Here is a 27,475-nt window from a genome sequence, read left to right as displayed (position 1 = left end):
CTACTCCTTCAAGAGAAATGTTACACACAGGTACAAAAGCTTTACTTCATGTTGCCCAGAGTTTACTTCAGTGTCCACTCTGCAATGTCCTTGCCCAATACCCTGTACCCAGTGCCCACCCTCCTCTCTCACCATGTCCCTGTGCTCCAGGCTGGCGTTGTTGGCCAGCAGCTCCTTCACCACCTCCACATGGCCCTCCTTAGCCGCTGAGATAAGTGCCGTCCAGCAGTCCTGTTGACGGGCAGAACACAGGGGTTACACTTGGTCACCACGGAAACTCCAATCATGTCGTCGTCGCCGTGGACCACCACCAATCAGAGGGCTGCCAGGTCTGTATTACCTACCAGCTGGTCGTACCAGGTGCTCATGGACGCGGGGCGGAGGTGACAGAGAGAGCGCGTCAGATAGAAAACAGAGAGCAAAGGAGAGAGGGAGAGAGAGACGCGGTGCCCAGGTCTGGTCCGTTTCACTCAGTCTGGTGTAGTGAGAGTCTGAGTGTGTGTGTGTCTAAGGTTTAGTAAGAGGTTGAGGCTGGGTGTGTTGATGGAGACAGCAGCTCTACACCCTGTAATTTACTTTTAACAGAGGCCTGAGGCATTCTACAGGTGCTCATTATGGGGCTCTGTATCAACCCACAGTGTGGTGAGTTCATCAGGCTGGACACTAAGGGCTTATCAGGCAGTGGAGACCAAATGTTAACTTTGTGCGGTAATGTATTCTGTTGGCATCCTGGTGCATTTCAGGGTTGAACCATGGTTTTTAATATGTACCTTGAGCGACCGAAATCTTACGTGTTCCCAGCAGACTTATTCTCCCTGTCCTGAGCATAGGCGTGTGGTTGTGATTGGAAAAATCCTAGGTCTAAAAGTCATGTGACAGCAACCCTCAAACCCATTGTCTAGCTACCATTTCTTTTAAGTGTGGTGTGCGAGTGTGTGTGTGTGTGTGTGTGTGTGTGTGTGTGTACCACGTCGTCCAGGTTGACGTTGGCTCCCCTCCTGATGAGCTCCTGGACCATCTCTATGTTGCCCTGCTCTGACGTCACCATGAGGAGAGTCTGTCCATTCTGAGGGGGGTCAGAGACAGAGAGACGGTCACTAATCACAATATAGTTACCCGAGCACTGATTTAATTGGAGCATTCACTTTTATAGCAAAACCCAGCTAAACCTAGTACTATTAGTCTAGTACTTATTTAGATGTTTATGTTAACTCTCATTTGTATGTTTACTGTGTTCCGCGCGACGCCTAGTATCCAGTGGTCATTGACTCACTTCGCTCCTGCTGTCCACCTCCTTGAACTTGTCCAGGTGGGCTTTTATGGCCGGCACGTTGTTCTCCTCAACGTAGCTGAACAGGCTCTGGGTGGCCAGAGTGGTCATCTTCAGAGAGGTGGTGGTGTCCATGACTACGCCTCACCACCCTGACTAGGAGACACAAAGAGAGGTTATTAGCCTATGTACACATATGCACCTGGCACAGTCAAAGCTGGCTGGACATATTCGAGGCACATTGTCATAAGGACAACCCAACACATTAATAAGCCATGAGTCAACAAGCACAAGTTGATGTTTTTAGTTCAAATGTCAGTCAAATTCACAGGAGGTTGGTGGCACCTTAATTAGTGAGGATGGGCTCGTGGGTTAATGGCTGGAGTTGAATAGGTTGAACGGCATCAAATACATCAAACGACGTGGTGTCCATGTGTTTGAGGTTATTATGAGCCGTCCTCCCCTCAGCAGCCTCCACCGGTCAAAATGCTTCTAAACGCGCTATGGATGTGTTACTGACATGCCTAGTTAAATCAAATCAATGGGATTATGACTGTAAATCGGCCCTAAGCCAAGCAGTACAAACAAAGGGAATGTTTGTTGTCCACTCACTGCTTTGTGTTTCAAAAGGATGGTAATTTCTTTGAGCTTTGAAATGTTATCAGAAGTTCAACTTCGCAGAAGCAAACAGTGAGCAGTGCAGACAGAGTGCATTCGGAAAGTATTCAGACCCCTTCCCCTTTTCCACATTTTCTTACGTTACAGCCTTATTTTCCTCCTCGATCTACACACAATACCCCATAATGGACAAAGCAAAAACACGTTTATTCATTTGTGCACATTTATAAAAAAATATATTTAAAAAATACCTTATTTACATAAGTATTCAGACCCTCTGCTATGAGACTTGAAATTTGGAACCACCAAGACTCTTCCTAGAGCTGGCCACTCGGCCAAACTGAGCAATCAGGGAAGAAGGGCCTTGGTCAGGGAGGTGACCAAGAACCCAATGGTCACTCTGACAGAGCTCCTCTGTGGAGATGGGAGAACCTTCCAGAAGGACAAACATCTCTGCAGCACTCCACCAATCAGGCCTTTAAGGTAGTGGCCAGACGGAAGCACTCCTCAGTAAAAAGCACATGACAGCCCGCTTGGAGTTCGACAAAAGGCACCTAAAGGACTCTCAGACCTTTAGAAACATCTAGTCTGATGAAACCAAGATTGAACTCTGACTCTTTGGCCTGAATGCCAAGCGTCACGTCTGGAAGCAACCTGCCACCATCCCTATGGTGAAGCATGGTTGGCCTAGCGCCGCCCGGGTTAGGCCAGGGTAGGATGTCATTGTAAATAATCATTTGTTCTTCTACAAAAAATATAAATAAATGGTTGTGGTAGCATCATGCTGGGGGGATGTTTTTCAATGACAGGGACTGGGAGACTAGTGAGGATCTAGGGAAAGATTAACTGAGCACAGTACAGAGAGATCCTTGATAAAAAAACCTGCTCCAGAGCAGTCAGGACCACAGACTGGGGCGAAGCTTCACCTTCCAACAGGACAATGACCATAATCACACAACCAAGACAACGCATGAGTGGCTTCGAGACAAGTCTCTGAATGTCCTTGAGTGGTCCGATGGAACATCTCTGGAGAGACCTGAAAGTAGCTGTGCAGCGATGCTCCGCATCCAACCTGGCAGAGCTTCATAGGATCTGCAGAGAAGACTGGGAGAAAAATCACCTCCAAAGGTGCTTCAACAAAAGTACTGAGTAAAGGGTCTAAATACTTATGTAAATGTGATATTTCAGTTTCATATTTTTTTTTTATACATTTGGAAACAAATTTTTTAAAAACGTGTTTTTGCTTTGTCATTATGGGGTATTGTGTGTAGATTGAGGAGGAAAATAAGGCTGTAACGTAAGAACATGTGGAAAAAGGGAAGGGGTCTGAATACTTTCCGAATGCACTCTGTCTGCACTGCTCACTGTTTGCTTCTGCGAAGTAGAAGGAGGGGGGGGAAAGATTTAATCCATTTTAGAATGACTAACTAAAAGGTCAAGGGGTCTGAATACTTTCCGAATGCACTGCACACTTGCATTTCATACAGGCCTAATAAGTATGGCAGAGGACATGAGACTGGACAGCAACTATAATTATAACAGTTAGAGACGGGCATGAGTATTCAAGCACTCAAATGAACTGTCAAAACTCGATCCGATTTCTTTTTTTTATATACTGTCTTGAAGAACACTTACATTTTATTTGGACTCCCGTGTTCTATTTGTGCATGTGCATTTGCGGGACAGAATAAAAAAGAAACCATGCCAAGCATCACCAGGTTTTTTTCTCCCAAAATTCCCTTGTTCCATCTGTGTCTCACTCGCTCAATTGCGTTCTGACCACTCCCTCTACACACATGCCGAGTGTACGCACAAGCTCTGTTAGGCCTATAACAACTAACTAATGGGATACACAAGCTACGTTTATTGCCAAATGATGACAGTTGTATCACACATTCAAAATGGCCTGGTTGACTGAAGTAGGGAAATATGTGTTCCAATAATAAACTGCAGTTTTGGAATAATTGCGTCTGGTCTATTTTTATTTTTCGCTTAGGCCAACTTGCCAACTTATCACCACATGCACAAAGTCAAAATTGACTATATCGCCCAAATTCAGGAAGGGAAAGAAAGCTTTTTGTTCTTAATTTAAGGTTAACAGTGTGGTTAAGGGTTAGGTATAAAATCTGATTCTAAGAAGAGAAATTGTATAAATAGGTGGGATGTATGACTTTGTGGCTGTGGTCATTACTGACAACCCTACTTTGCGAACTGCTAGTGCCATTCAGAATTTGTACGCTATAACCTCCCTAAACATACAGGTTCCACACTGAAAATATGCAAAAACTTAAGTTTGTCTTCATCAAAGAGTGTATTTTAATCAGAATCATTAAGCTTAGACAGAGTAATTAATCCCCATGCACCGTTCAATGTGGAATTGTTGATCCATTTTAGAAAATTCCAAAGAACAGGCAGAATAAACTACAAATCTGTATATCGAAAATATGACCGATTTTGGCTTGTAACCCTGAACAAAAATGATCTTTCAACTCGCCAAATTGAGCCCGGTTTCAAATTATCACTTCTGGGGAATAACTGATCCAGGCGCAGGATGCACATCAAGTTAAATGAATGTCATGTGCACAAGTACAATGGAATGCCGTTCTTGCTCTAAACCAAACAATGCAGTACAACAAAATAATGTAGAACAAAAACTTACGAGAAATACGAATCATTTTGCACTACTCTGTTCTATTTTATTATATTACATCATGTTTTTTACTATAAAACTGTGATAAGAGCTCGGAAAATAAGTGTCTTGTCTGCTAAATGAACAAAATGAGGCTATGCCATTGCACAGCCGTAGGGTTCTACAAGCAAGTGCCACTGCTGAGGTTACTGCCCTTTTGAAGATTGTGTTAATGATATAATATTTGCATCTTAAAATGGTACTTTTTTTATTGACTGAATATATGAAATGACATGTTGTGTTTATATTGTTGTTCAGTGTGAAGTGTTGATCCCACCTGTCATGAGCAAAAGTAACAGACAGGTGTGGCATATCAATGAACTGATTAAACTGCATGATCAAGGCCTTCCAAATGGCGCCGTGATCTGAGGCACCTCATCGCAGTGCTAGCTGTGCCACTAGAGATTCTGGGTTTAAGTCCAGGCTCTGTCACGACCAGGAGACCCATGGGGCGGCGCACAATTGGCCCAACGTCGTCCGGGTTAGGGGAGGGTTTGGCCGGCAGGGCGAATCCTGTGAATCCTGTGGCGGGCCGAACGCAGTGCACGCTGACATGGTCGCCAGGTGTACGGTGTTTCCTCCGACACATTGGTGTGGCTGGCTTCCGGGTTAAGTGGGCATGTGTCAAGAAGCGGAGGCGGCTCGGTTGGGTTGTGTTTCGGAGGACGCACGGCTCTCGGCCGTCGCCTCTCCCGAGTCTGTATGGGAGTTGCAGTGATGAGACGAGACTAACTACCAATTGGATACCACGAAATTGGGGAGAAAAAGGAGTCATAAAAAATAAATAAACAGCATGATCATTACACAGTTGCACCTTGTTCTGGGGACAATAAAAGGCCACTCTAAAGTGTGCAGTTGTGTCACACAACATAATGCCATAGTTGTCTCAAGTTTTGAGGGAGCGTGCAATTGGCATGCTGACTGCAGGAATGTCCACCAGAGCAGTTGCCAGTGAATTGAATGTACATTTCTCTACTATAAGCCTCCTCCAACAACTTTTTAGAGAATTTGGCAGTAAGTCCAACCAGCCTCACAACTAGGGACCACGTGTATGGTATCGTGTGGGCAAGCGGTTTGCTGATGTCAATGTTGTGAACACAGTGCCCCATGGTGGCGGTGTGGTTATAGTATGGGCAGGCACAAACTACAGACGATGAACACAATTGCATTGTTTTTAATGGCAATTTGAATGCACAGAAATACAGTGACAAGATCCTGAGGCCCATTGTCAGGCCCATTTAGCAATTAGAATTTGTTATCTGTAATGGTTATGATAAAGTAGCCATTGATGCACACTATTGGCATATACACTGAACAAAAATATAAAACACAACATGCAACAATTTAAAATACTTCAGATAAATTCATATAAGGAAATCAGTCAATTGAAATAAATTCATTAGGCCCTAATCTATGTATAACACATGACTGGGATTATAGATATGCATCTGTTAGTCACAAATATATTTTTAAAAATGGTAGGGGTGTGAATCATCCAAACCAGTCAGTATCTGATGTGACCACCATTCGCCTCATGCAGCGTGACACATCACCTTCTCGTTAAGTCGTTCAGGCTGTTGATTGTGGCCTGTGGAATGTTGTCCCACTCTTCTTCATTGGCCGTGCGAAGTAGCTGGATATTGGCGTGAACTGGAACACGTCGATCTTGAGCCTCCCAAACATGCTCAGTGGGTGACATGTCTGGTTAGTATGCAGGCCATGGAAGAACTGGGACATTTTCAGCTTCCAGGAATTGTGTACAGATCCTTGCGACATGGGCATTATCATGCTGAAACATAAGGTGATGGCGGCGGATAAATGGCACGACAATGGGCCTCAGAATCTCATCACGGTATCTCTGTGCATTAAAATTGCCATTGATAAATTGCAACTGTGTTCGTTGTCCGTAGCTTATGCCTGCCCATACCATAACCCCACCATGGGGCACTCTATTCACAACGTTGACATCAGCAAACCGCTCGCCCACATGACGCCATACACGCTGTCTACCATCTGCCCGGGACAGTTTCAACCGAGGATCATCCGTGAAGAGCACACTTCTCTAGTGTACCAGTGGACATCGAAGGTGAGCATTTTACGATTATGAACTGCAATCTGGTCCAGACCCTGGTGAGGACGACGAGCACGCAGATGAACTTCCCTGAGACAGTTCCCACCGTTTCATCAGCTGTCCGGGTGGCTGGTCTCAGACCATCCCGCAGGTGAAGAAGCCGGATGGGTAGGTCCTAGGCTGGCGTGGTTACACGTGGTCTGGGGATGTGACGCCGGATGGACGTACCGCCAGAGCTCTAAAAAGATGTTGGAGGAGGCTTATAGTAGAGAAATTAACATTCAATTCTCTGGTAACGGCTCTGGTGGACATTCCTGTAGTCAGCATGCCAATTTCACGCTCCCTCAAAACTTGAGACATCTGTGGCATTGTGTTGTGTGACAAAACCACACATGTTAGAGTGGCCTTATATTGTTTGAATAGCTTCTTGATAGGATTTGGGGGCGTATGGAAAATTTCAGGGATTTTTTTTTATTTCAGCTTATGAAACATGCGACCAACACTTCACACGTTGCGTTTCTATTTTTGCTCAGTATAGATAAATGCGCAAAAGAAAAGTATCCAGTGCGGGCCTTTTGTTCTAAAAATATATTTTATTTTCATTCGACTACTCTAAAAAAAAATCATGCGAGTACTCAAACAGTAAAAAAAAAATGAAATGGCCATCCCAAGTAGGCTATGCCCCCATTACCCTGTCTCTGAACCAAAGATGTCAAACCCACTCATACTTATGACAATCTGAACTAAGTAGGAATTACAGTACGTAGAGGAATAACGAGAGCAAAGCAGTCACCATGGCTACATTAAACTATAAGACAAAATAATACAGCCCAATACAATAATGAGATGAGCTCCATCATTGAAGGCAAAGAAAAGTCCCGAAGCCTACTTAATTGGCAGTTATGGACATACACAGCACTCCAATTTCTGCTGCTTAGGCTATGTCAGGATGTGCTGTGCCTTCTTAACTTTGTCTATTGGACAAGGGAAGGGTCTCGGCCTAAAATTGCCTTTTTACTATCAGCGATTCTAATGGTCCAGTGCTTCAGTCTGAGGCAAAGGGAGAGTAGCTGATCATTAGGCCTTAGACTACATAACGTGATTTAGTTGAAAAATACTCAAACAAATGAGATGGGGAAACCTTTCAAGGATTGGCTAAGTGGAGAACGATTGTTGCGCCGTCTACTTGCAGAATTATGCGGTATGCCCAATGACAAAACAATCTGAAATGTGCCTAATTTTATACAAAATTATGAATTTCACCCAATGACAAAACTTAAGACAAAAAGAACTGGAAAAGTCTTCACGAGCAACGGAGCCTGAAAATGTATGTCTAAACAAATATAATTATTTAGCCTATAAAACTTTAATGAATCATTTTATTAGCCTATACATAATATATTAACTTCAGCAAAAAGCTATTTTGATCCTTAGATAGGTCTTAATTATTCTTCAATATCATAAATCCATAAAAATGTGTTTAAAAAAAAAATCTGATTCAACACGGCCTGTATGATCGTAAGAAAGAAGCATATTTTGAAAACTGGTGGCTACATCAGTCTGTCACCAAACAGCAGATGAAGAAAATCGAATCTGAATTATCTATTCAATCTGTCTATCTCAATTCTCTGCCTTTAGACCTACATAGGCTAAATCTAAGAAAGTATGGTAAGGCTAGCAGATAACAGGCTTTGTTTAATTTTTTTTTTAAAAAAGGTCTATGATTTATTTTCTCTCATATCAGATTATTCATACACACAACTGAACAGAGCCTTTGTTTACAGCGGAGGCAACAGGAACCCGCTGACACGCCCTCACGTGTATCAGAGGCAGCACAGCCGCTATCAGCACAAAAGAATGGACAATGAGTGACCAGACAACAATCAATGAAACCTCACGGATTCCCTGCACAGAGTATTGATTGAGAGGGTTGAAAACTTCACCTCATCCCCCACCATTGCAAAACAGAAACCAACAAAATACCAACAAAGAAACACCAAGAAATAGAAGATAAGTAGACTAAATAGCCTTCATTTTATACAGGCCTCACAAATAGCAATGAGCAAAGTCAAATAACTAACAAAGAACTGAGTGGCTTACCTTTATGGAAAATGTGTCAATTTGACTGCACTGAATGGCAATGGCTGTTCTTCAATTACTATCCCTCACCCACACTGACTGAGTATCAACAAGCGCTGCCTAGGCTCCACATCCCTCCCCGACTCTCATGAATAATGGATGAGCAGGCAGAGCCATGCCCCAACCCCATTGTCACTGAATCCATCCTTTCCCAGCTTTAAAAAGCGGATGTCTCAATAATGAAACCCGGTCAAATACTAATGAATTAATGCATATTACCTTCTGATGCACATTTACTGAAAAGGTCAAATAAGTTCTAGGTTCAAATACCACAAGAAGGACAAGGTAAAAACTCTATACCCACATGGTTTGGGCAGGCATAAGCTACAGACAATGGACAGAATTGCATTTTATCTATGGCAATTTGAATGCACAGAGATACTGTGATGAGATCCTGAGGCCCATTGTCGTGCCATTCATTAGCCGCCATCACCTCATGTTTCAGCATGATAATGCACTGACCCATGTCGCAAGGATCTGTACCAAATTCTAGGAAGCTGAAAATGTCCCAGTTCTTCCATGGCCTGCATACTCACCAGATATGTCACCCATTGAGCATGTGTGGGATGCTCTGGATCAACATGTACGACGGCGTGTTCCAGTTCCCGCCAATAACCAGCCTCTTCGCACAGCCATTGAATAGGAGTGGGTCAACATTCCACGGGCCACAATCAACAGCCTGATCAACTGTATGCGAAGGAGATGTGTCGCGCTGCATGAGGTAAATGGTGGTCACACCAGATATGGACTGGTTTTCTGATCCACGCTCCTACTTTTTTTTTTAAGGTATCTGTGACCAACAGATGCATATCTGTATTCCCAGTCATGTGAACTCAATACATTAGGGCCTAATGGATTCATTTCAACTGACTGATTTTCTTATATGAACTGTAACTCAGTAAAATTCTTTGAAATTGTTTCATGTTGCGTTTCTATTTTTTGTTCAGTGTAGTTCCAAGATCTCTAAATTTAACCAGTCAGCTCGTTATAGCCGGTCTTCCTGTCATGGGGGATGAAAATGCTGACGATATATTTCCATGGAATGTGTTGGTCACAAGGTCTTTTGTTTGGAAGAGCAAAGGTTCAGACAGCTTAGAAAGGACATGTTTCTGAATGCAACCGCCTAGGTACAGAGTTAATGTTTCGTCATTTTGCACCAAGCCTAAATGGCCTAAAAGTCCATTGGGACAAGGTGCAACATAGCTCTGACGCAACCAAGAGACTTTTGACATTGTGCTGGCATCAAAGCTAGGTGTAACATAAAAATGATGAACCATAGGCTATAATGGGTGACTAACTATGCCGATGACAGACTTCTAAAGATAGCTAGACAACTCTTCAGATGTTTCTAATGTAATGAGCAGGTTACTGTCAGTGGTATAAAGTACTTAGGTAAAAATGCTTTGAAGTACTATTTATATTTGACAACTTTTACTTCACTACATTCCTAAAGAAAAGAATGTACTTTTTACTCCATACATTTTCCATGACACCCAGAAGTAGACCATACCGTTTGAATGCTTAGCAGGACAGGAAAATGGTATAACTCACACACTTATCAAGAGAACATCCCTGGTCATCCCTACTGCCTCTGATCTGGTGGAATCACTAAACACACATGCTTTGTTTGTAAATTATGCCTGACTGTTGGAGTGTACCCTGGCTAAAACAAAACAAGAAAAAGCTGCAGGCTGGTTCGCTTTATGTAAGGAATTTGATTTGTACTTTTACTTTTGATACTTAAGCATATTTGAGCAAGTATATTTAAAACCAAGTACTTTTACTCAAGTAGTATTTTACTAGGTGACTTTCACTTGAGTCATTTTCTATTAAGGTATCTTTATATTTACTCAAGTATGGCAGTTGGGTACTTTTTCCACCACTGGTTAGTGTGACAGCTTATTGTACAGTTTATGCACAATAAGCTGTCACAATGTCGCTAGAGGGGATGCCTCTTTCGAATCCGAATGTGACATTTATTTTCTCACTCCTACCCAACATTTGGTCTAAATGTTGAATACACTTAATTTGAACTGACTCTACCTGTCCGCTGATTTCGTCCTTATTCGGCTGGAATTATGAGACAAAATATTCACAGGAAAGTCATATTTGACTTCCTAACGTTGGTATCGGTGTGCCTTCTTGCCCCCCCCCCCACGGTAAAAAAAAACAAAAAACTAGCGGTCACACCTGGAAAAGGGTTCCAATCGTCTTGACATCATTTATTTTACAAACACTTCCAATTAAATACATGTTTGGTGTTGGCTCAACTTGGCGTGACGGTTTTGGTGACCTTGTAATTCTCTCTCGAACAAGGTGAGTTTTTAATAAATGTATTCGCCTCAATTTACTCTCAAAAAATCGAAATGTTATTAGCAACAGAGAAGAGCTCGGTAATTCCTGCGGGTCATTTGTAGCCAACACTGTCGGCTACCATTCACAGCGCGACCGGATGCATTTTTCTGCCTTTCCATGGTGAATCTGTGTTGTATTGAAATGAATAAAGTGTTCAACTTCTTACGTCCCCTTTATCCTTCTTAGCTAGCCACAGACGACACTTTAGCTAGCTAGTTAGCAGAGCAGTAGATCGAATCATTTTGTTTTACTTAACCTACTATAGATAATTGTCTGTTCAGTATGTCGACTTCTGTGTCTATTTCAGACCTTATGGCATTTTTCAAGGATGAGCATTAAAAGGGGAGAATACCACTAAGTCTGGCCATATGGAGAAGTGCAGCTATAGTGATGGGACAACTTACAAGGTTTGTTGAGGGCCAACATGAGGAATAAAGTTCATCCTGTCAGTGAGTGTACCTCTTAAAGGATCCACCCCAATTTAAAATTTTCGCCTAAAATGACATACCGGAATCTACCTGCCTGTAGCTCAGGACCTGAAGCAAGGACATGCATATTCTTGATACCATTTGAAAGGAAACACTGAAGTTTGTGGAAATGTGAAATTAATGTAGGAGAATAACACATAATTACATCTGGTAAATACAAAGAAAAAAAACATGTGTAGTTATCTTTGAAATGCAAGAGAAAGGCCATAATGAATTATTCTAGCCCAGGTGCAATTTAGACTTTGGCCACTGTATGGCAGCAGTGTATGTGCAAAGTTTTAGACTGATCCAATGAAATATTGCATATCTATTCAAAATGTATCAAGACTGGCCAAATGTGCCTAATTGGTTTATTCATAAATTTAAGTTCATAATTGTGCACTCTCCTCAAACAATAGCATGGTATTCTACACTGAAATATCTACTGCAAATTGGACAGTGCAGTTAGATTAACAATCATTTAAGCTTTCTGCCCAGATCAGATATGCCTATGTCCTGGGAAATGTTTTTGTTACTTACAACCTCATGCTAATCACATTAGCCTACTTAAGCTCAACTGTCCCGAGGTCGGGACACCGATCCTGTAGAGGTTTGAGAATCTTAGCCATACAATGTTTGCTATACAGCTGTCAACATTCCACAAGGAAACACAATCAATTATATAATCATCAACCTGATTTCCCCAGGTGCAACTTAGATGAGTGATAACGCAATTCTAGAATGTTGTCGTTGATGAGAACTCATCTAATAATCTATTGACATTCAGAATGATTTGACTTTTAAACATCCAGTCTGTATGGTTGTTGCATAACCAGAGACAAATCTTCAAAGTCACAGTATTTATTTATTCAGAGTGGCACACTGTCTTGATTTATAGGATCCTTCACACTGTATGATAGGTATGTCAAGTCATACAATCCCAAGTTATCAATTGAACGTTTATGGAACAACTGCACTTGTTAAATATTTTACAGCTGTAATGTCAATCAATCAAATAACTTTATACTGAATACAAATATAAAGGCAACATGTAAAGTGTTAGTCCCATGTTTCATGAGCTGAAATAAAAGATCCAAGAAATGTTCCATATGCACAAAATGTGTACAAATTTGTTTACATCCCTGTTGGTGAGCATTTCTCCTTTGCCAATATAATCCATCCACCTGACAGGTGTGGCATATCAAGCTGATTAAACGGCATGATCATTACACAGGTGCATCTTGTGCTGGGGACAATAAAACCATACGCCGCCTCCAACTTTGTAAGATAATTTGGCAGTACATACAACTGGCCTCACATCCACAGACCATGTGTAACCAGGACAGCCCAGGACCTCCACTTCCAGCTTCTTCATCTGTGGGATCGTCTGAAACCATGAACATGAAAATTATAAGCCTCAGAACCTCACATTCTAAATGCTGGGATGAAATCTCAAACATTAAGCTTCAAATAATCAAACTGGTGTCACTGGGGACAACACTGTGCACTCTGTAGCATAAACCAGTCAGTAGATTAACATTTACTTATTGCATGTGAATTTGCTGACTTTTCTGCAGCTGATGATACTGGGGAGTATTTCTGTCTGTAATAATGCCCTTTTGTGGGGAAAAACTCATTCTGATTGGCTAGGCCTATGCCCTCCCAGGCCCACCCAAGGCTGCGCCCCTTCCCAGTCATGTGGGACGGGCCTAATGACTATTTCAATTGCAATGATGCAATGATTTCCTTATATTTGAACTGTAACTCAGAATCGTTGAAATTGTATGATTTTTAACATTTTTGTTCAATAAATATAGCACATTTCTTACAACAAATGCATTTCAAGGTGTTCAAAGTCATGCATATAGCACTTTCCTCTTGGCAGGTCTCTATAGGTGACCAGGGGATTCTCTCTACCACATGTGAATGCTCCCGTGGAGCTCCTAAGTGCAGCCATGCAACTGCATTGGCTATTTTTGCGGTTCACAATATCGGCTGTATGGAGGTGTAATGTGAGTGGAGGAAGCCACTCGTGCCCAACCAGATGCAGTCCGTGGAGGATCTTTATCCGGCCGAAGACGACAAAGTCTCTGTCCCTAGAGCCCACAGAGGAGGATCTTCAGTGGCTAGGGAACCATCACTGGGGCAGGTTCAGTGGAATGGCATGTCTGTACCAAACTTTTTTTTTTTTTTAAGGCACCTGGAGCATGCATGGCGCTGTCGGTGGAGCAGCAGGATGCTATACGGCAGGCAACAGTTGGGACAGTGCACCAACCCCAACTGGCACATCATAAGGAGAGGGAGGTTGACGGCCAGACATTTGGCGCAGCAGTTAGGGCCAAGCACGTTACTCCCTCGCTGCTATCAAAAAAGGGTCCTCAGATCACAGTCATTGGATGGGGTGTTGTCTGTAAAGTGGAGCACAATTAACAAAGAGGAGGACATCAAGGCATTCAAAATGGCTACAGGGATGGAGATGCAGGAGTCAGGGCTTTGGGTCACGGGGTCTGGTATCCTGGGTGCCTCACCGGATGGTCTGGTGGGCACCACGGCAGTGGTGGAGGTCAAGTGTCCCTATGGTGCAAGGGACCTTACCATTGAAAAGGCAGTGAAGTCGAAGGATTTCTCTATCCTGGACGGTCTTATCGCCTCCGTGACGACTATCCTTACTGGCACCAGGTCCACTGGATCAGCGTCCTCGTCACACCTCCTGTCAGTACCTGTTTTCAGGGAAGCCAATGGTCCAAAAATATAAACGCAACAATTTAAAAGATGTTACTGAATTACAGTTCATACAGTCAATTGCAATTAATTAATTAGGCCCTAATGTGCTCTGTGGGATGTTCAAGTTTTGGATATTTTGTATAACCCAACCCTGATCTGTACTTCTCCACAACTTTGTCCCTGACCTGTTTGGAGAGCTCCTTAGTCTTCATAGTGCCACTTGCTTGGTGGTGGTGCCACTTGCTTGGTGGTGGTGCCACTTGCTTGGTGGTGGTGCCACTTGCTTGGTGGTGGTGCCACTTGCTTCTGAAGCTAAGCAGGGCTGGTCCTGGTCAGTCCCTGGATGGGAGACCAGATGCTGCTGGAAGTGGTGTTGGCGGGCCAGTAGGAGGCACTCTTTCCTCTGGTCTAAAAAATATCCCAATCCCCCAGGGCAGTGATTGGGAACACTGCCCTGTGTGGGGTGCCATCTTTCGGATGGGACTTTAAAACAGGTTTCCTGACTCTCTGAGGTCATTAAAGATCCCATGGCACTTACTCACTTACCACTGAGGAAGTACAGTTCCCACTCAGCCCAGTCAAAACTGTTCGCTGCTCTGGCCCCCCAATGGTGGAACAAACTCCCTCACGACGCCAGGACAGCGGAGTCAATCACCACCTTCCGGAGACACCTGAAACCCCACCTCTTTAAGGAATACCTAGGATAGGATAAAGTAATCCTTCTCACCCCCCCCCCCCCTTAAAATATTTAGATGCACTATTGTAAAGTGGCTGTTCCACTGGATGTCATAAGGTGAATGCATCAATTTGTAAGTCGCTCTGGATAAGAGCGTCTGCTAAATGACTTAAATGTAAATGTAACTTATCATAGGGGTGTTAACCCCAGTGTCCTGGCTAAATTCCCAATCTGGCCCTCAAACCATCATGGTCACCTAATAATCACAAGATTAAAATTGGCTCATTCCTCTCCCCTGTAACTATTCCCCACATCGTTGCTGTAAATGAGAACGTGTTCTCAGTCAACTTATCTGGTAAAATAATGGATAAATAAAAAAACATCCATTGTTGGAAAATGATCAGTCGACTTCGGCTCCGAGCGTCTGCTAAATGACTTAAATGTAATGTAATGTCTCCAGAACCCTCAACGAAGTCCACAAACATAATATATGCACGAACTGTTTCGACTGGGAAGCATGCGGACACCTTTACAAGCGCGGAAGAAGTGCCAAATACTGACCACTGTGTCGTGAACAAGATCAGTGTGAGGATCAAATCGTATTGGTCACATACACATGGTTAGCAGATGTTAATGCGAGTGTAGCGAAATGCTTCTAGTTCCGACCATGCAGTAATATCTAACAATTTCACAACAGCTACCTTATACACACAAGTGTAAAGGAATGAATAAGAATATGTACATATAAATAAATATACGGCATAGGCAATAGTGGAATCAGTGGTTAGCGTTCAAAATAAAAGTCCCCCATTGGAACTGATACAAATAATGGAATCATGCCAATTGGACTAGTTAATGTTAAACAAGTTTGAAATGTTGTATAAATTCAACAGAATGCCGTTAATTTGACACATATAAAGTATAGTGAGTTGAAATCGCACGGTGGATTTATTAGACAGATAACATTGTCATTGTACAGCCTTACCTCTGGATCTTGGGTCCGGCCTACTCAGCGTCACCCACAGGTTAAACATTATCGTCTCTCTTATTGCGGGACTTCAACTGTTGGAAATCACCTAACTGTTCAGCCTATTGTGTGTATTTAACATTCATCTTGAAATGTACAGCCTTGCCTATAGTTGAGTAACGCTCAACTCCTCTCCTTTTGTATATATATAGTTGAGTTTGGATAACCGGTCGCGGGATTTGCTAGCAACAACAGTCACCTTCAGTCAATTCTGAAAACGCCTACCTTACCGGTTTGCCCTTTACAACTGCGGTCCTGAAAATTCATACTTTAAATTTATCAAATAAAACCACTGACTTCTTCCTCGTGTGTCGGTCGTACTACGTAAACTGAGATTCAATTGGCACATGCGTGCGGATTTGTGCAACACAAACGAGAACTACTTGGGAGGTTGTATCCTTTTAACAAAAAAAAATGAATTTCAGCACCCCGCGGAAAAACCGCAGTTGTATAGGTAAGCGTTTTCAGAATTTACACTTTTACAAGAATCGACTGACTCACTGTTGTTGCTACCAAATCCCGCGACCAGGAATCAAACCTCAAACTCCACCTCAATAAGAGAACGGGCTGAACGCTCAACCTTACCTACGGATATTGGGTCCATGAAATTGAAAGTAAGCTGATACCCATTGATCTTGAGTCCATGAAATGGGGGTAATATACAATTTGCCTAGTTTTGCCTAATATGAATGTTCAAGTACAATAGGTTGAATAGTGAGGTGATTGTCCATAGTTTTAAGTACTACAATAAGAGCTACAACGCGAACATGTGTAAACTCTTCATTTTGTGTTCCCGAGTAGGCTGAATGTCTATAACATTGCAAACTTGTTTAGAACAAGTGTGTCATAATTCCAATTTGTTTTTTAAAATCCGTTTGCAAGTTAATGGGTGACTTATTTTGAAGGCGAATCCCGATGCCACATCAAATACAGAGGCTAGTTAGGTAACACGATTTCTAATCACAAAAACCCAGTTTGCATCTTACCTTTACGATAAACAAACACCACGTCCTCTCGTTCGAACCGGGTTACCCCGTTTCCTTTTTTAAATGTTCCAACGTTTAGTTTCTTCACTGCTATGAAACCACAACACGCTTGTACTTAGTGTTGCGAGGGCGTAACGTGGAGAAAAGGTTGCGAAAAAAGTTTAAACAGCTGCACCGTTCCTGGCAGTTTTCAAATAGATTTATCATTGTTCGAGGCTAGAAATGTGTTGTTCAACACTGGCCTGTCATGTAATCTGGTTTATTGATATGCCTACATTAACAGTGCAAGATCATCTTTCATCGTGGATTGTATCCACAGCTAGGTTTTATAGCCTTACTATGAACCACTGAAAGTGACCTAGAAATGTAATCACCTGGTTTTAAACTAGGTCAGTAATTCGAAAGATCCATTTACCAATACAATACATTTGAAGAATTATAGCTCAAACTGGAAATTTTAAATTTGTAAGTAAAATGCTAATACTATTCAGTTGTCAACAACATATCTCAGTGTCTGGATTTTTTTGGGAACAAGTATAATTCGCATTATACAACCTACTGAGTAATGATCGCTAATACAAATATGATCCAGAACTGATATAGCATTCAGAGCCACCTTGATTGACGAGGGATACATTAGGATTATTAGCAGTCATGTGGGGCATTGATGGTAGATGGAGGGATGTGTTGTCTTACATGTTTTTCCCCAAGTCTGCATTTCACCATAGACATGACTAAAACAAATGCTTCCAAGTTTAACAAAGAGATGGTTTGAGCGACAGCTACACAGAACCTCTCACACGCACACAGCAGAGGATCCTTGTTTTGTTTCAGGTTAGGAAATGAGAGGGATCTCATAGACCCGGATTTGAAACAAAGCAAGCCTTTTCATTTCCACTCTGCTTTTGATTAGGTCCAGGCCAGTGACTTTACGCTCGTTAACTAGCTCGTTTTGCCAAGCGCCCTTTCCAGTGAGCTACAGGGCCAGAGTCGGACACACAGTATTTAGCGTGCATCTCAATAGTCCAAAGTGGCTTCATCTCCTTTCCTCCATCTATACCAATTTGAAAGATCTCAATTAGTGGAAGCTTGGCCGGCAGCCATGGTAGCTAGGGCATCTACCATAGTGCTTTCACAGGTCCTATAGTTCCAAACTAGTGAGGATGAAAGGAAGGAGACAAGGAAAGTAATCCATGTTAGACTATTAGGATGCACCCTAAAACAAACCCCTTCCAATAATCCCACATGGATGAAATATTTCTATCCTCACTCCCCATGCCTTTCTTGGCTTCTTCCCCATATTCACTGCTCAAAAAAATAAAGGGAACACTTAAACAACACAATGTAACTCCAAGTCAATCACACTTCTGTGAAATCAAACTGTCCACTTAGGAAGTAACACTGATTGACAATAAGTTTCACATGCTGTTGTGCAAATGGAATAGACAACAGGTGGAAATTATAGGCAATTAGCAAGACACCCCCAATAAAGGAGTGGTTCTGCAGGTGGTGACCACATACCACTTCTCAGTTCCTAGCTGATGTTTTGGTCACTTTTGGATGCTGGCGGTGGTTTCACTCTAATGGTAGCATGAGACAGAGTCTACAACCCACACATGTGGCTCAGGTAGTGCAGCTCATTCAGGATGAAACATCAATGCGAGCTGTGGCAAGAAGGTTTGCTTTGTCTGTCAGCGTAGTGTCCAGAGCATGGAGGCGCTACCAGGAGACAGGCCAGTACATCAGGAGACGTGGAGGAGGCCGTAGGAGGGCAACAACCCAGCAGCAGGATCGCTACATCCGCCTTTGTGCAAGGAGGAGCACTGCCAGAGCCCTGCAAAATGACCTCCCGCAAGTCACAAATGTGCATGTGTCTGCTCAAACGGTCAGAAACAGACTCCATGAGGGTGGTATGAGGGCCCGACGTCCACAGGTGGGGGTTGTGCTTACAGCCCAACACCGTGCAGGACGTTTGGCATTTGCCAGAGAACACCAAGATTGGCAAATTCGCCACTGGCGCCCTCTGCTCTTCACAGATGAAAGCAGGTTCACACTGAGCATGTGACAGAGTCTGGAGACGCCGTGGAGAACGTTCTGCTGCCTGCAACATCCTCCAGCATGACCGGTTTGTCGGTAGGTCAGTCATGGTGTGGGGTGGCATTTCTTTGGGGGGCCGCACAGCCCTCCATGTGCTCGCCAGAGGTAGCCTGACTGCCATTAGCTACCGAGATGAGATCCTCAGACCCCTTGTGAGACCATATGCTGGTGCGGTTGGCCCTGGGTTCCTCCTAATGCAAGACCTCATGTGGCTGGAGTGTGTCAGCAGTTCCTGCAAGAGGAAAGCATTGATGCTATGGACTGGCCCGCCCGTTCCCCAGATCTGGATCCAATTGAACACATCTGGGACATGATGTCTCGCTCCATCCACCAACGCCACATTGCACCACAGACTGTCCAGGAGTTGGCGGATGCTTTAGTCCAGGTCTGGGAGGAGATCCCTCAGGAGACCATCCGCCACCTCATTAGGAGCATGCCCAGGTGTTGTAGGGAGGTCATACACACTACTGAGCCTCATTTTGACTTGATTTACAAACATTACAATGTTGGATCAGCCTGTAGTGTGGTTTTCCACTTTAATTTTGAGTGTGACTCCAAATCCAGACCTCCATGGGTTGATAAATTTGATTTCCATTGATAATTTGTGATTTTTTTCAGCACATTCAACTATGTACAGAAAAGTATTTAATAAGAATATTTAATTCATTCAGATCTAGGATGTGTTATTTTAGTGTTCCCTTTATTTTTTTTAAGCAGTGTAGTACTTCACATGCCTACCAAAGGTGCAAAAGAAGGCGAGGGAGAACTCTGGTTTAAAATCTCTGTATTAGTATTTAAAAAATAATTTCCCTTTGACATAAATCAGTTAAGTACCATTATACAAATCTTTCCATAAGTTTCTTCTTACTTGACACAAAAATAACCATTATGCTTTCACACACACATGGCACTTTGGACATATGGAGCAGTTAGCATTGATCTGCTAGTTTGGGGAAGCTTAGTTAAACCAGACGGAATACTACACAAGCTATGGTGAGCGTAGTGTTACATCTGGTTTCACCAGGCTAGTTTTGGGTGGCCATGCAGTGCAATTATCAACTTGCTGGTAAAGATGGCACACCTTTCCCCTCGGGCATTTATACCTCGACTACAAATACACTTATAGACCACATGAACATTTACAAATCACACACATTTATGGCAGGAGTACAGTATGCACGTTAGGGAAAGATTACATTTGGAAACTCAAATCTGCTGCATGGTTGTTACTCATCACAAAATAAACCCCTAAACTGGTTCATTGGCTCCCATCTTGGTTGTACTACAGTACTTATCCAACTCTTACCAGCTAATGAATGGTGTGTGTGGTCCAAAAAGATGTGGCTATGCCTGCCTGTACTGTATGAGATGGAATGTGCCATACCTCTCCAGAAACAGGGCACTGTGGAACATTAATCAGGACGTGTAGGTTATGCTCATGGGCTGTGTCCTCTGCAACACAATTAACGCGCCCCACCTGATAGAACTCTTGTACACCAGTAGTTTTCCACATTACTAGAACGAGGGAACCTCTTGGGTTGTGGCTCATGTCTGGGATCTGGCTTGAAATAGTCGTTTTGTTTATTAAAGAGGGTCACAAGACAAGCGAGCATACAAGTTAGGGTTCACGATTGGAGCGTAAGAATTGTTATGTTTTGTTTTCCAATGATGTCACACGTACAAATGTTACATACAGTAGGCTTCCTAAATGTCAATTACATATCTTCCCAACCTGTGTTACTAAAGGTCATTCATATTCATCTAAAATCAGCTCCATTTGTATTGTGATAGTAAACATTACATCATACAGTATATCCAAATAATCTTGGTTAACCCGGAACTAAAATCTTGCATCATTTGGTCAGTCTGTCCACGAGTGATGAGGTCAAACAACACAGTTATGTTCAATTTCATTGAGGCGATGGATTCAAAAAACAAATCTAGATGGAGATTTCCACTTGAGTTCATAGTAAAACTAGAAGCCTACATGAGGATTTCAAACCAGTTAAACAGAACTGAACTTGTAACTGATGTTACAGAAGTAGGCAAGACATATGAACCAAGAGGAAACCTACAGTTTGTAATCCGACACAGTAGGAAAACAAGGAAGCTACACAGAATTAACCCCCTGTCAAAAAAGCCCTTAAAATCAATTACCGTGAATGAATCTTCTGTAAAGAACGAGTATCACTCCAAAAAAGCAGCAGCTACAAAAAGAAAGGTGACAGTAATCAAACAATGTTTAGAGGATCCTAAGGCCTGCTTGAAGTTGGCATCTGACAAAAAAGTTCTCTTTTCCTAGTAGAGGTTACATCGTTTTCCTACCCTGACAAAAATCCTCTCGATACCTATGTCTGACTAGCCTGTATAGCGCCCTCTACACTCGAGATCCAACTGCAACTCCTTCCTTTCCCCAATGCCACAAGCTCTCCCCCTCCACACAACCTTTCTCACCCTGCAGAATCTGCACCAAGCCTAGCCGCTAGCTTGTTAACAATGCACAGAGGTAAGGAAACTTCAGTCAGCTTTGCATTCTGTCATTTAGCATCACTCATTAGATCCTAGCCGTTTAGTGGCCCTCGGATATGTCTCTATCCATTCTTCTAATTTCTCCAAAGCATGGTTTGCTGTCGTTCCTCGCTACTGGAAGGTTTGATGGGTTGTTGTTAAACGGAGTTTGTTATTGTCTGTTATTCCGGTGTTCCTGTCAATTTTTTGGTTCTTTGTGGTCTCAAAGAATCGCTGCACTTTGTCTCAGTGTTCGCACAGAGTTTGGTTCTCTCTGTGCCGGTTGTTTGAGCTCTAAGGTGTGAGGTGGAGGGGCTTCCTCCCGGGTCTCATGTGGCTTTGTGTTTCTGGTTGCAGTTGTTGTCTGTGATGGAGTGGCTGTTGTGGTCTCCGGTCAACCCCCCCTGTAGGCTGTTCTGCTGTGGTTGCTCCTCCTTGGCGCGGAGGTGCCATGGCTTCACTGGAAGGGCTAACACCAGCAGCAGACATGCTATGTGTATGCAGTAGTACCATGACCTGGTGAGAGAAAATCAATCAGTAAAGTAATCAAATCAATCCAATGTCATCTGTTCAGTGTAGCACTCTTCACAAATGCATTCATCACGAAACACAAATCCAGACCTAAGCCCCGGGAAAGAGCATGCCGGGGACAGTTTTCTATGTGGCGTAAAGATTCCAGAAGAGTGTGCAAAATATCATTGTGAATACAAATTATATGGACTCATTACGGGTCCAAACAAGCTAATCCTGGAGGGATAGAAAATCCAGAGTTTTATATCTCTGCAGTTAGTCACAGTGTATTTGTGATTATGGGAACACAAGGTCCAGTCCTTCCTTCCATTTCAGCAGCCAGCCGTCCAGCCAGCCGTCCCCAAACTCTCCTGCTTAATGACTGGGTTTTATACACTCCTCAACCTGGCAGATGACTCAGAATATTTTGCCTCCATTTTACTGGAGGGCCCTGAATGCATAAAGCCCCTCTTATTTCTCCGTGTGAATCATCCCCGTCTTCTAGTCATTAACTGGTCTTGTTAACAGTTGGACACTAAAGGGGAAAGACCTAATGCCGTGTGCCCATCTGTGCCGTGCTCACTCGTTTTATTGGCCTGCCTTTTTAAACAGGCATTTGTAAAAATGTCCCATAAAAATCAGGAGAGGTTTTGAACTTGGTGGTGCTTCCCAGGACTCTTAGGACCCAACACAGTATGTGCAACTCACCTTTGTCGTCTACACATGTATTAATAAAAAGGTACTGTTTTGAAAATTAGGCCTACATTGTTAAATATAACAACTTCTTACATTATGCATGTGGAATCAGTCATGTCACTCACCTGTAGAACTTGAGTGACGGCCCAACGGCCAATAGGACGAATGGCACAACCGTGTAGCAGATGGCGACCTGAGTCCCTGCCCACGTGATGACATCGTAGACGCTCTTGTGTGTCGTGGAACCCAGGAAGTACGGTTTGATGTTGTGTCTAAGCTGGAAGTGAGCCAAATGAATACATTGTGAATCGGTCTCACAGCAAACGCCTCACATCATTATGTTGCATTGACTTTAAGATGCAGAAAGTAAAAACTAAAAAACTTGTAGAGAAGATGTGGAGGTTAGAGACTAAAAGACCAATCAGTGAAGGCACAGAAACTAAATCAGCTTTCAGACTTAATAGGCTGTAAAGTCGTAGCCATTATAAAACGCCCAACAAGAGGTTTACTGACCCCGTTCTTTACCTTACATGGACAGAAGCAATGTACTTCATCATTAGTGCATAACTCAACCACGTCGTGCATTTAGAGTAACGATAGGAATCGCAAAATGTAGAGCTTCGTCTTTCTGAAATTGTTTTTCAGGACATGGCTGAGTTTCGCTACCATTCACTCCCCCCCTCCCCCCGTGGTTTGTACGAGAATGCACTGGTCTAACAAACATGACACATGAAAACTCCCATACCAGCCCATGCTTACACCAAATCCAATGCTTCAATTAATCCATGAGGGTGAGTGCAAAGTGTCCACTTTCGGAGGGGGAACCGTAAAAAAAAAAGTCCCTCTCTAGTTCTGTGTATCGTGACATCTTGTGATAGTGTTATTCCTAGATGTGATGAGAGGGAGAATGGAGCCGCGTATTGAGGAGAGGTTCTCTTTCTGTCCTCTAGGACTCTCCTACTGTCGCCGTGGGGATCCGTCCGTCCATTACCCTGTGATCTCGGGCTCTATCATACTGCGACACACACCCTTGCTGGCATATTGCTCATGCATAAAGCAGACTCCCACCCACACAACCACTGTACCATGGGGTATGAGCTTTAGATCCGAGCGGACAGTGCCCAGGGTCTGTCGTTCTATAGTCTCCCGTTAAAATAAGAACAGGGTCACGGCTCTGTCTCCCCGTGTGTCACCTCTCTGCTGTCTTTACATAATAATAATAATGCAAGTAAAATGGTGGCATGTTTATCAAATTTAAGGTCTGTTTTGTCGCTAATGGTGACTGTGACAAATGGAATGAGATGGGGGCAACGCCAGCTAAAGGACATCAGTTAAGTGCTTTTGTGACCTTGCGTGAAACCTGAGGATTTCTGGTTTTGCCAGAGTTAACACCTCGGCTTTAGCTCAAAAGGCTAACGGAGTTTTGAGTTGTACTGACAGCCCATGGAATTCTGCCGAATACCCCAAAACTCGTGTTCGCGCCTAGAGATGACACCGAGGGTTTAACCTGTTGATCCTACCCCCTACTTTTTCGAACATTCTGTTAAAGATCGCACAACATTTCAGCGCCCTGCTACTCATGCCAGGAATATAGTATATGCATATGATTAGTATGTGTTTATAGAAAACACTCAGACGTTTCTAAAACTGGTAAATCACGGCTGTGACTAACAGAACGTGCGTTTCATCGAAAAGCGCAGGAAAATCTGATCACTGAAAACTGGAAAATATTTCAATGCGCCACTTGAATGTATTGTTGAATAGAAACCACATTACCTGGAGCCGAGATTGCAATACCTGCAGCTTCCACACGATGTCAACAGTCTTGTCATTTGCCTAGGATTTGTTTCTTGATCAAACGGACAAGAGACAGCCCATTTCTTCCGGTCTCTGACCGGATATTTTGGTTGAGATTTACCCGGACATTATAGCTATAGAATATACATCGCCTCATGATCAATTTGATCGATTATTAACGTTTACTAATACCTAAAGTTGCATTACAAAAGTATTTCCAAGTGTTTTGTGAAAGTTTATCGTCAACTTTTTTAATTTAAAAAAATGACGTTGCGTTATAAAACGCTGTTTTTTTCCTTGATCACACAGTCTTCATAGATCGATATTTAGGCTATATATGGACCGATTTAATCTAAAGAAAAAGACCCAATAGTGATGTTTATGGGACATCTAGGAGTGCCAACAAAGAAGATGGTCAAAGGTAATGAATGTTTTATATTTTATTTCTGCATTTTGTGTAGCGCCGACTATGCTAATTATTTTGTTTACGTCCCCTGCGGGTCTTTAGGGTGTTGCATGCTATCAGATAATAGCTTCTCATGCTTTCGCCGAAAAGCATTTTAAAAATCTGACTTGTTGGCTGGATTCACAACGAGTGTAGCTTTAATTCAGTACCCTGCATGTGTATTTTAATGAACGTTGGAGTTTTAACGAGTGCTATTAGCATTTAGCGTAGCGCATTTGCATTTCCAGATGTCTAGATGGGACGCCTGCGTGTCAGGTGGAGGTAAGAGGTTAACCAGTACCTATAATCTGGTTCAGGTTATTAATCAACCTACCAGGGTGTTTACAAACACCACAGGAACAAGATCAACCACATGTATCGATCACATTTTTACTAATACTGTAGAACCTTGTTCTGAAGCTGTATACGTACCAGTTGGATGCAGGGATCACAATATTGTGGCACCACACTCCAAAAAGCAAGTGCTGCAGGCCCTAGTTTTGTCTTATCTTGATTCTTGTCCAGTCGTGTGGTCCAGTGCTTAGAGGAAAGTCCTAGTTAAGCTGCAGATGGACACTATCACGCCTTACCTCTGCTATTATTACTATACAGGACACTATCGCTGCAGCTGGACACTACCTCTGCTATTATTACTGTACAGGACATTATCGCCTTACCTCTGCTATTATTATTATTATACAGGACACTATCGCTGCAGCTGGACACTATCACGGACACTAATCGCTGCTGGACACTACCTCTGCTATTATTACTATACAGGACACAAATTGTTTGCATAGTCAACTTACACACAGCTCTGACACACACACTTACCCCACCTGGTGTCTTTTCACAGCCCACAAATCCAGAACAAATTCAAGAAAGCGTACAGTATTAAATAGAGCCATTATTGCATGGAACTTCCATCTCGTATTGCTCAAATAAACAGCAAACCTGGTTTAAAAAAACAGATAAAGCAACACCTCGAGGCACAACGCCTCTCCCCTATTGGACCTAGATAGTTTGTGTGTATGTATTGATATGTAGGTTACTTGTGCCTTTTGTATGTGTATTTTTATCTATGTAGTTCTGTCCTTGAGCTGTTGTCTATGAATGTTCTGTATTATGTCATGTTTCATGTGGACCCCAGGAAGAGTAGCTGCTGTTTTTGGAACAGCTAATGGGGATCCTAATAAAATACCAGCTGAAAGAGGTAATGCAGTCGAGGTGTGCAGACAACCCCAGGTCAGTAACACCAGCTGTGTTGGCTGTTCACTCACTGTCCGTGCTGCCATGGTCATGCCAATGCCCGTGAGAAAGGTGAGGTAGTACCCGGGGTACACTCCGTGCCACATGGCCGACAGTAGGAAGGTGGCCGCTGTGGGGTTGATGGGACAGCGCTCATAGCACACCCTGTTGAAGACAGACATGGCACAGATATAGCATTAGCATCCCCGCTAATGCTAATCGCAAGACTAAAATAGCAGCCTGACTGCTCTTGATGCAGATCTAGCATTAGCACACTAGCATCCCAACCCTGTGTAGAGATAATGGCCCAGACGCTAGCAGATTCAGTGCATTTATCAGCATCTGTGATTGTACAATCTACATGACGGTATATCTACTATATATACACACACACACACACACACACACGACTACTGTTGTACGATAGTACAGCGTTATCTGGTTTATGATGCATTTTACCTTTTGAGCCAAAGCGCCGTCTGGATATTCCAGTTGTCGAGGAACATCTTGAAACTGGTGGCAAACTGGAAAGAGAGTGTTGTTGAAGTAGTGAATGTAGCCTAAATAATGAATAATAGCCTACCTCTACAGTACTAGTGAAATGTGAATAATATATCTTTTTAAAAGGCTTACCTCAATGTCCAGTATTCTCAAATTGGATACCAGGTCCCATCTTGGTGTGCCATCTTTGTTGTAGCCATTGAAGCCGAAGCCTGCGGCGTTGTTGATGGCATCAGCTGTCCAATGGGGGGAAAAAAACAACCGAAAAGTTACCAGGCAGAATGGCAGAGGCCAACAAAGAATAACATTATCCCTTACTGTCAAGACCATTTCGTTTGACTGTACTAGGCTCTTCGGGAGTATTGTTCTCCACATTGCCACAGGAGGGCAGTGTAACACAACTCAAAAAAGTAGCCCAATTTTTTGGTGTGACTTTAGAAGGACCACTATCCCAGGCAATGTCACCCTGATTTGTAAATATGGGGTGGCCAGCACCCACATAATTCTCCCCCAACAGCCTTCAAATGCCCAAAATGTCTGTCGTCCATCTTGTCTTACACTTTTAATCCCTGCACCACAAGGCCTTTAGCCTCTGGCCAGGCCATCATTGTAAATAAAAATGTGTTCTTAATTGACCTACCTAGTTAAATA

At 43.0% G+C, this 27,475-nt stretch overlaps 2 protein-coding genes across 12 annotated transcripts in view; both read right to left on the bottom strand.

Annotated features, from left to right (window-relative positions):
- The window catches only part of kidins220a (kinase D-interacting substrate 220a), a 118,538-nt gene that overhangs the window by 79,113 nt on the left and 11,950 nt on the right, over positions 1–27,475 (bottom strand). Inside the window, exons 1-4 of one of the 7 annotated variants that reach the window (XM_052497038.1) lie at positions 17,023–17,357; positions 1,274–1,426; positions 968–1,066; positions 133–231 (exon numbers count right to left, since the gene is read on the bottom strand). In XM_052497038.1, the coding sequence (XP_052352998.1) occupies positions 133–231; positions 968–1,066; positions 1,274–1,405 (330 nt within the window). In that variant the 5' untranslated portion in view covers positions 1,406–1,426; positions 17,023–17,357. Of the gene's footprint in view, positions 1–132; positions 232–967; positions 1,067–1,273; positions 1,427–8,748; positions 8,954–10,830; positions 10,940–11,546; positions 11,566–17,022; positions 17,358–27,475 lie in introns of those variants that run through there. The other 6 variants (XM_052497039.1, XM_052497035.1, XM_052497040.1 and 3 more) reach the window with 6 other exon arrangements.
- The window catches only part of mboat2a (membrane bound O-acyltransferase domain containing 2a), an 89,201-nt gene continuing 81,612 nt past the window's right edge, over positions 19,887–27,475 (bottom strand). For all 5 annotated transcript variants that reach the window (XM_035752632.2, XM_035752633.2, XM_035752634.2 and 2 more), the window contains 5 exons: positions 26,957–27,060; positions 26,783–26,847; positions 26,356–26,488; positions 22,959–23,110; positions 19,887–22,143 (listed from right to left, as the gene is read on the bottom strand). In XM_035752632.2, coding sequence (XP_035608525.1) covers positions 21,957–22,143; positions 22,959–23,110; positions 26,356–26,488; positions 26,783–26,847; positions 26,957–27,060 — 641 coding nt within the window. In that variant the 3' untranslated portion in view covers positions 19,887–21,956. The remainder of the gene's footprint in view (positions 22,144–22,958; positions 23,111–26,355; positions 26,489–26,782; positions 26,848–26,956; positions 27,061–27,475) is intronic.

The sequence above is a fragment of the Oncorhynchus keta genome, chromosome 35 (genome assembly GCF_023373465.1).
Source record: "Oncorhynchus keta strain PuntledgeMale-10-30-2019 chromosome 35, Oket_V2, whole genome shotgun sequence".
NCBI lineage: Eukaryota > Metazoa > Chordata > Actinopteri > Salmoniformes > Salmonidae > Oncorhynchus > Oncorhynchus keta.
This window is presented reverse-complemented; position numbering and strand designations above follow the sequence as displayed.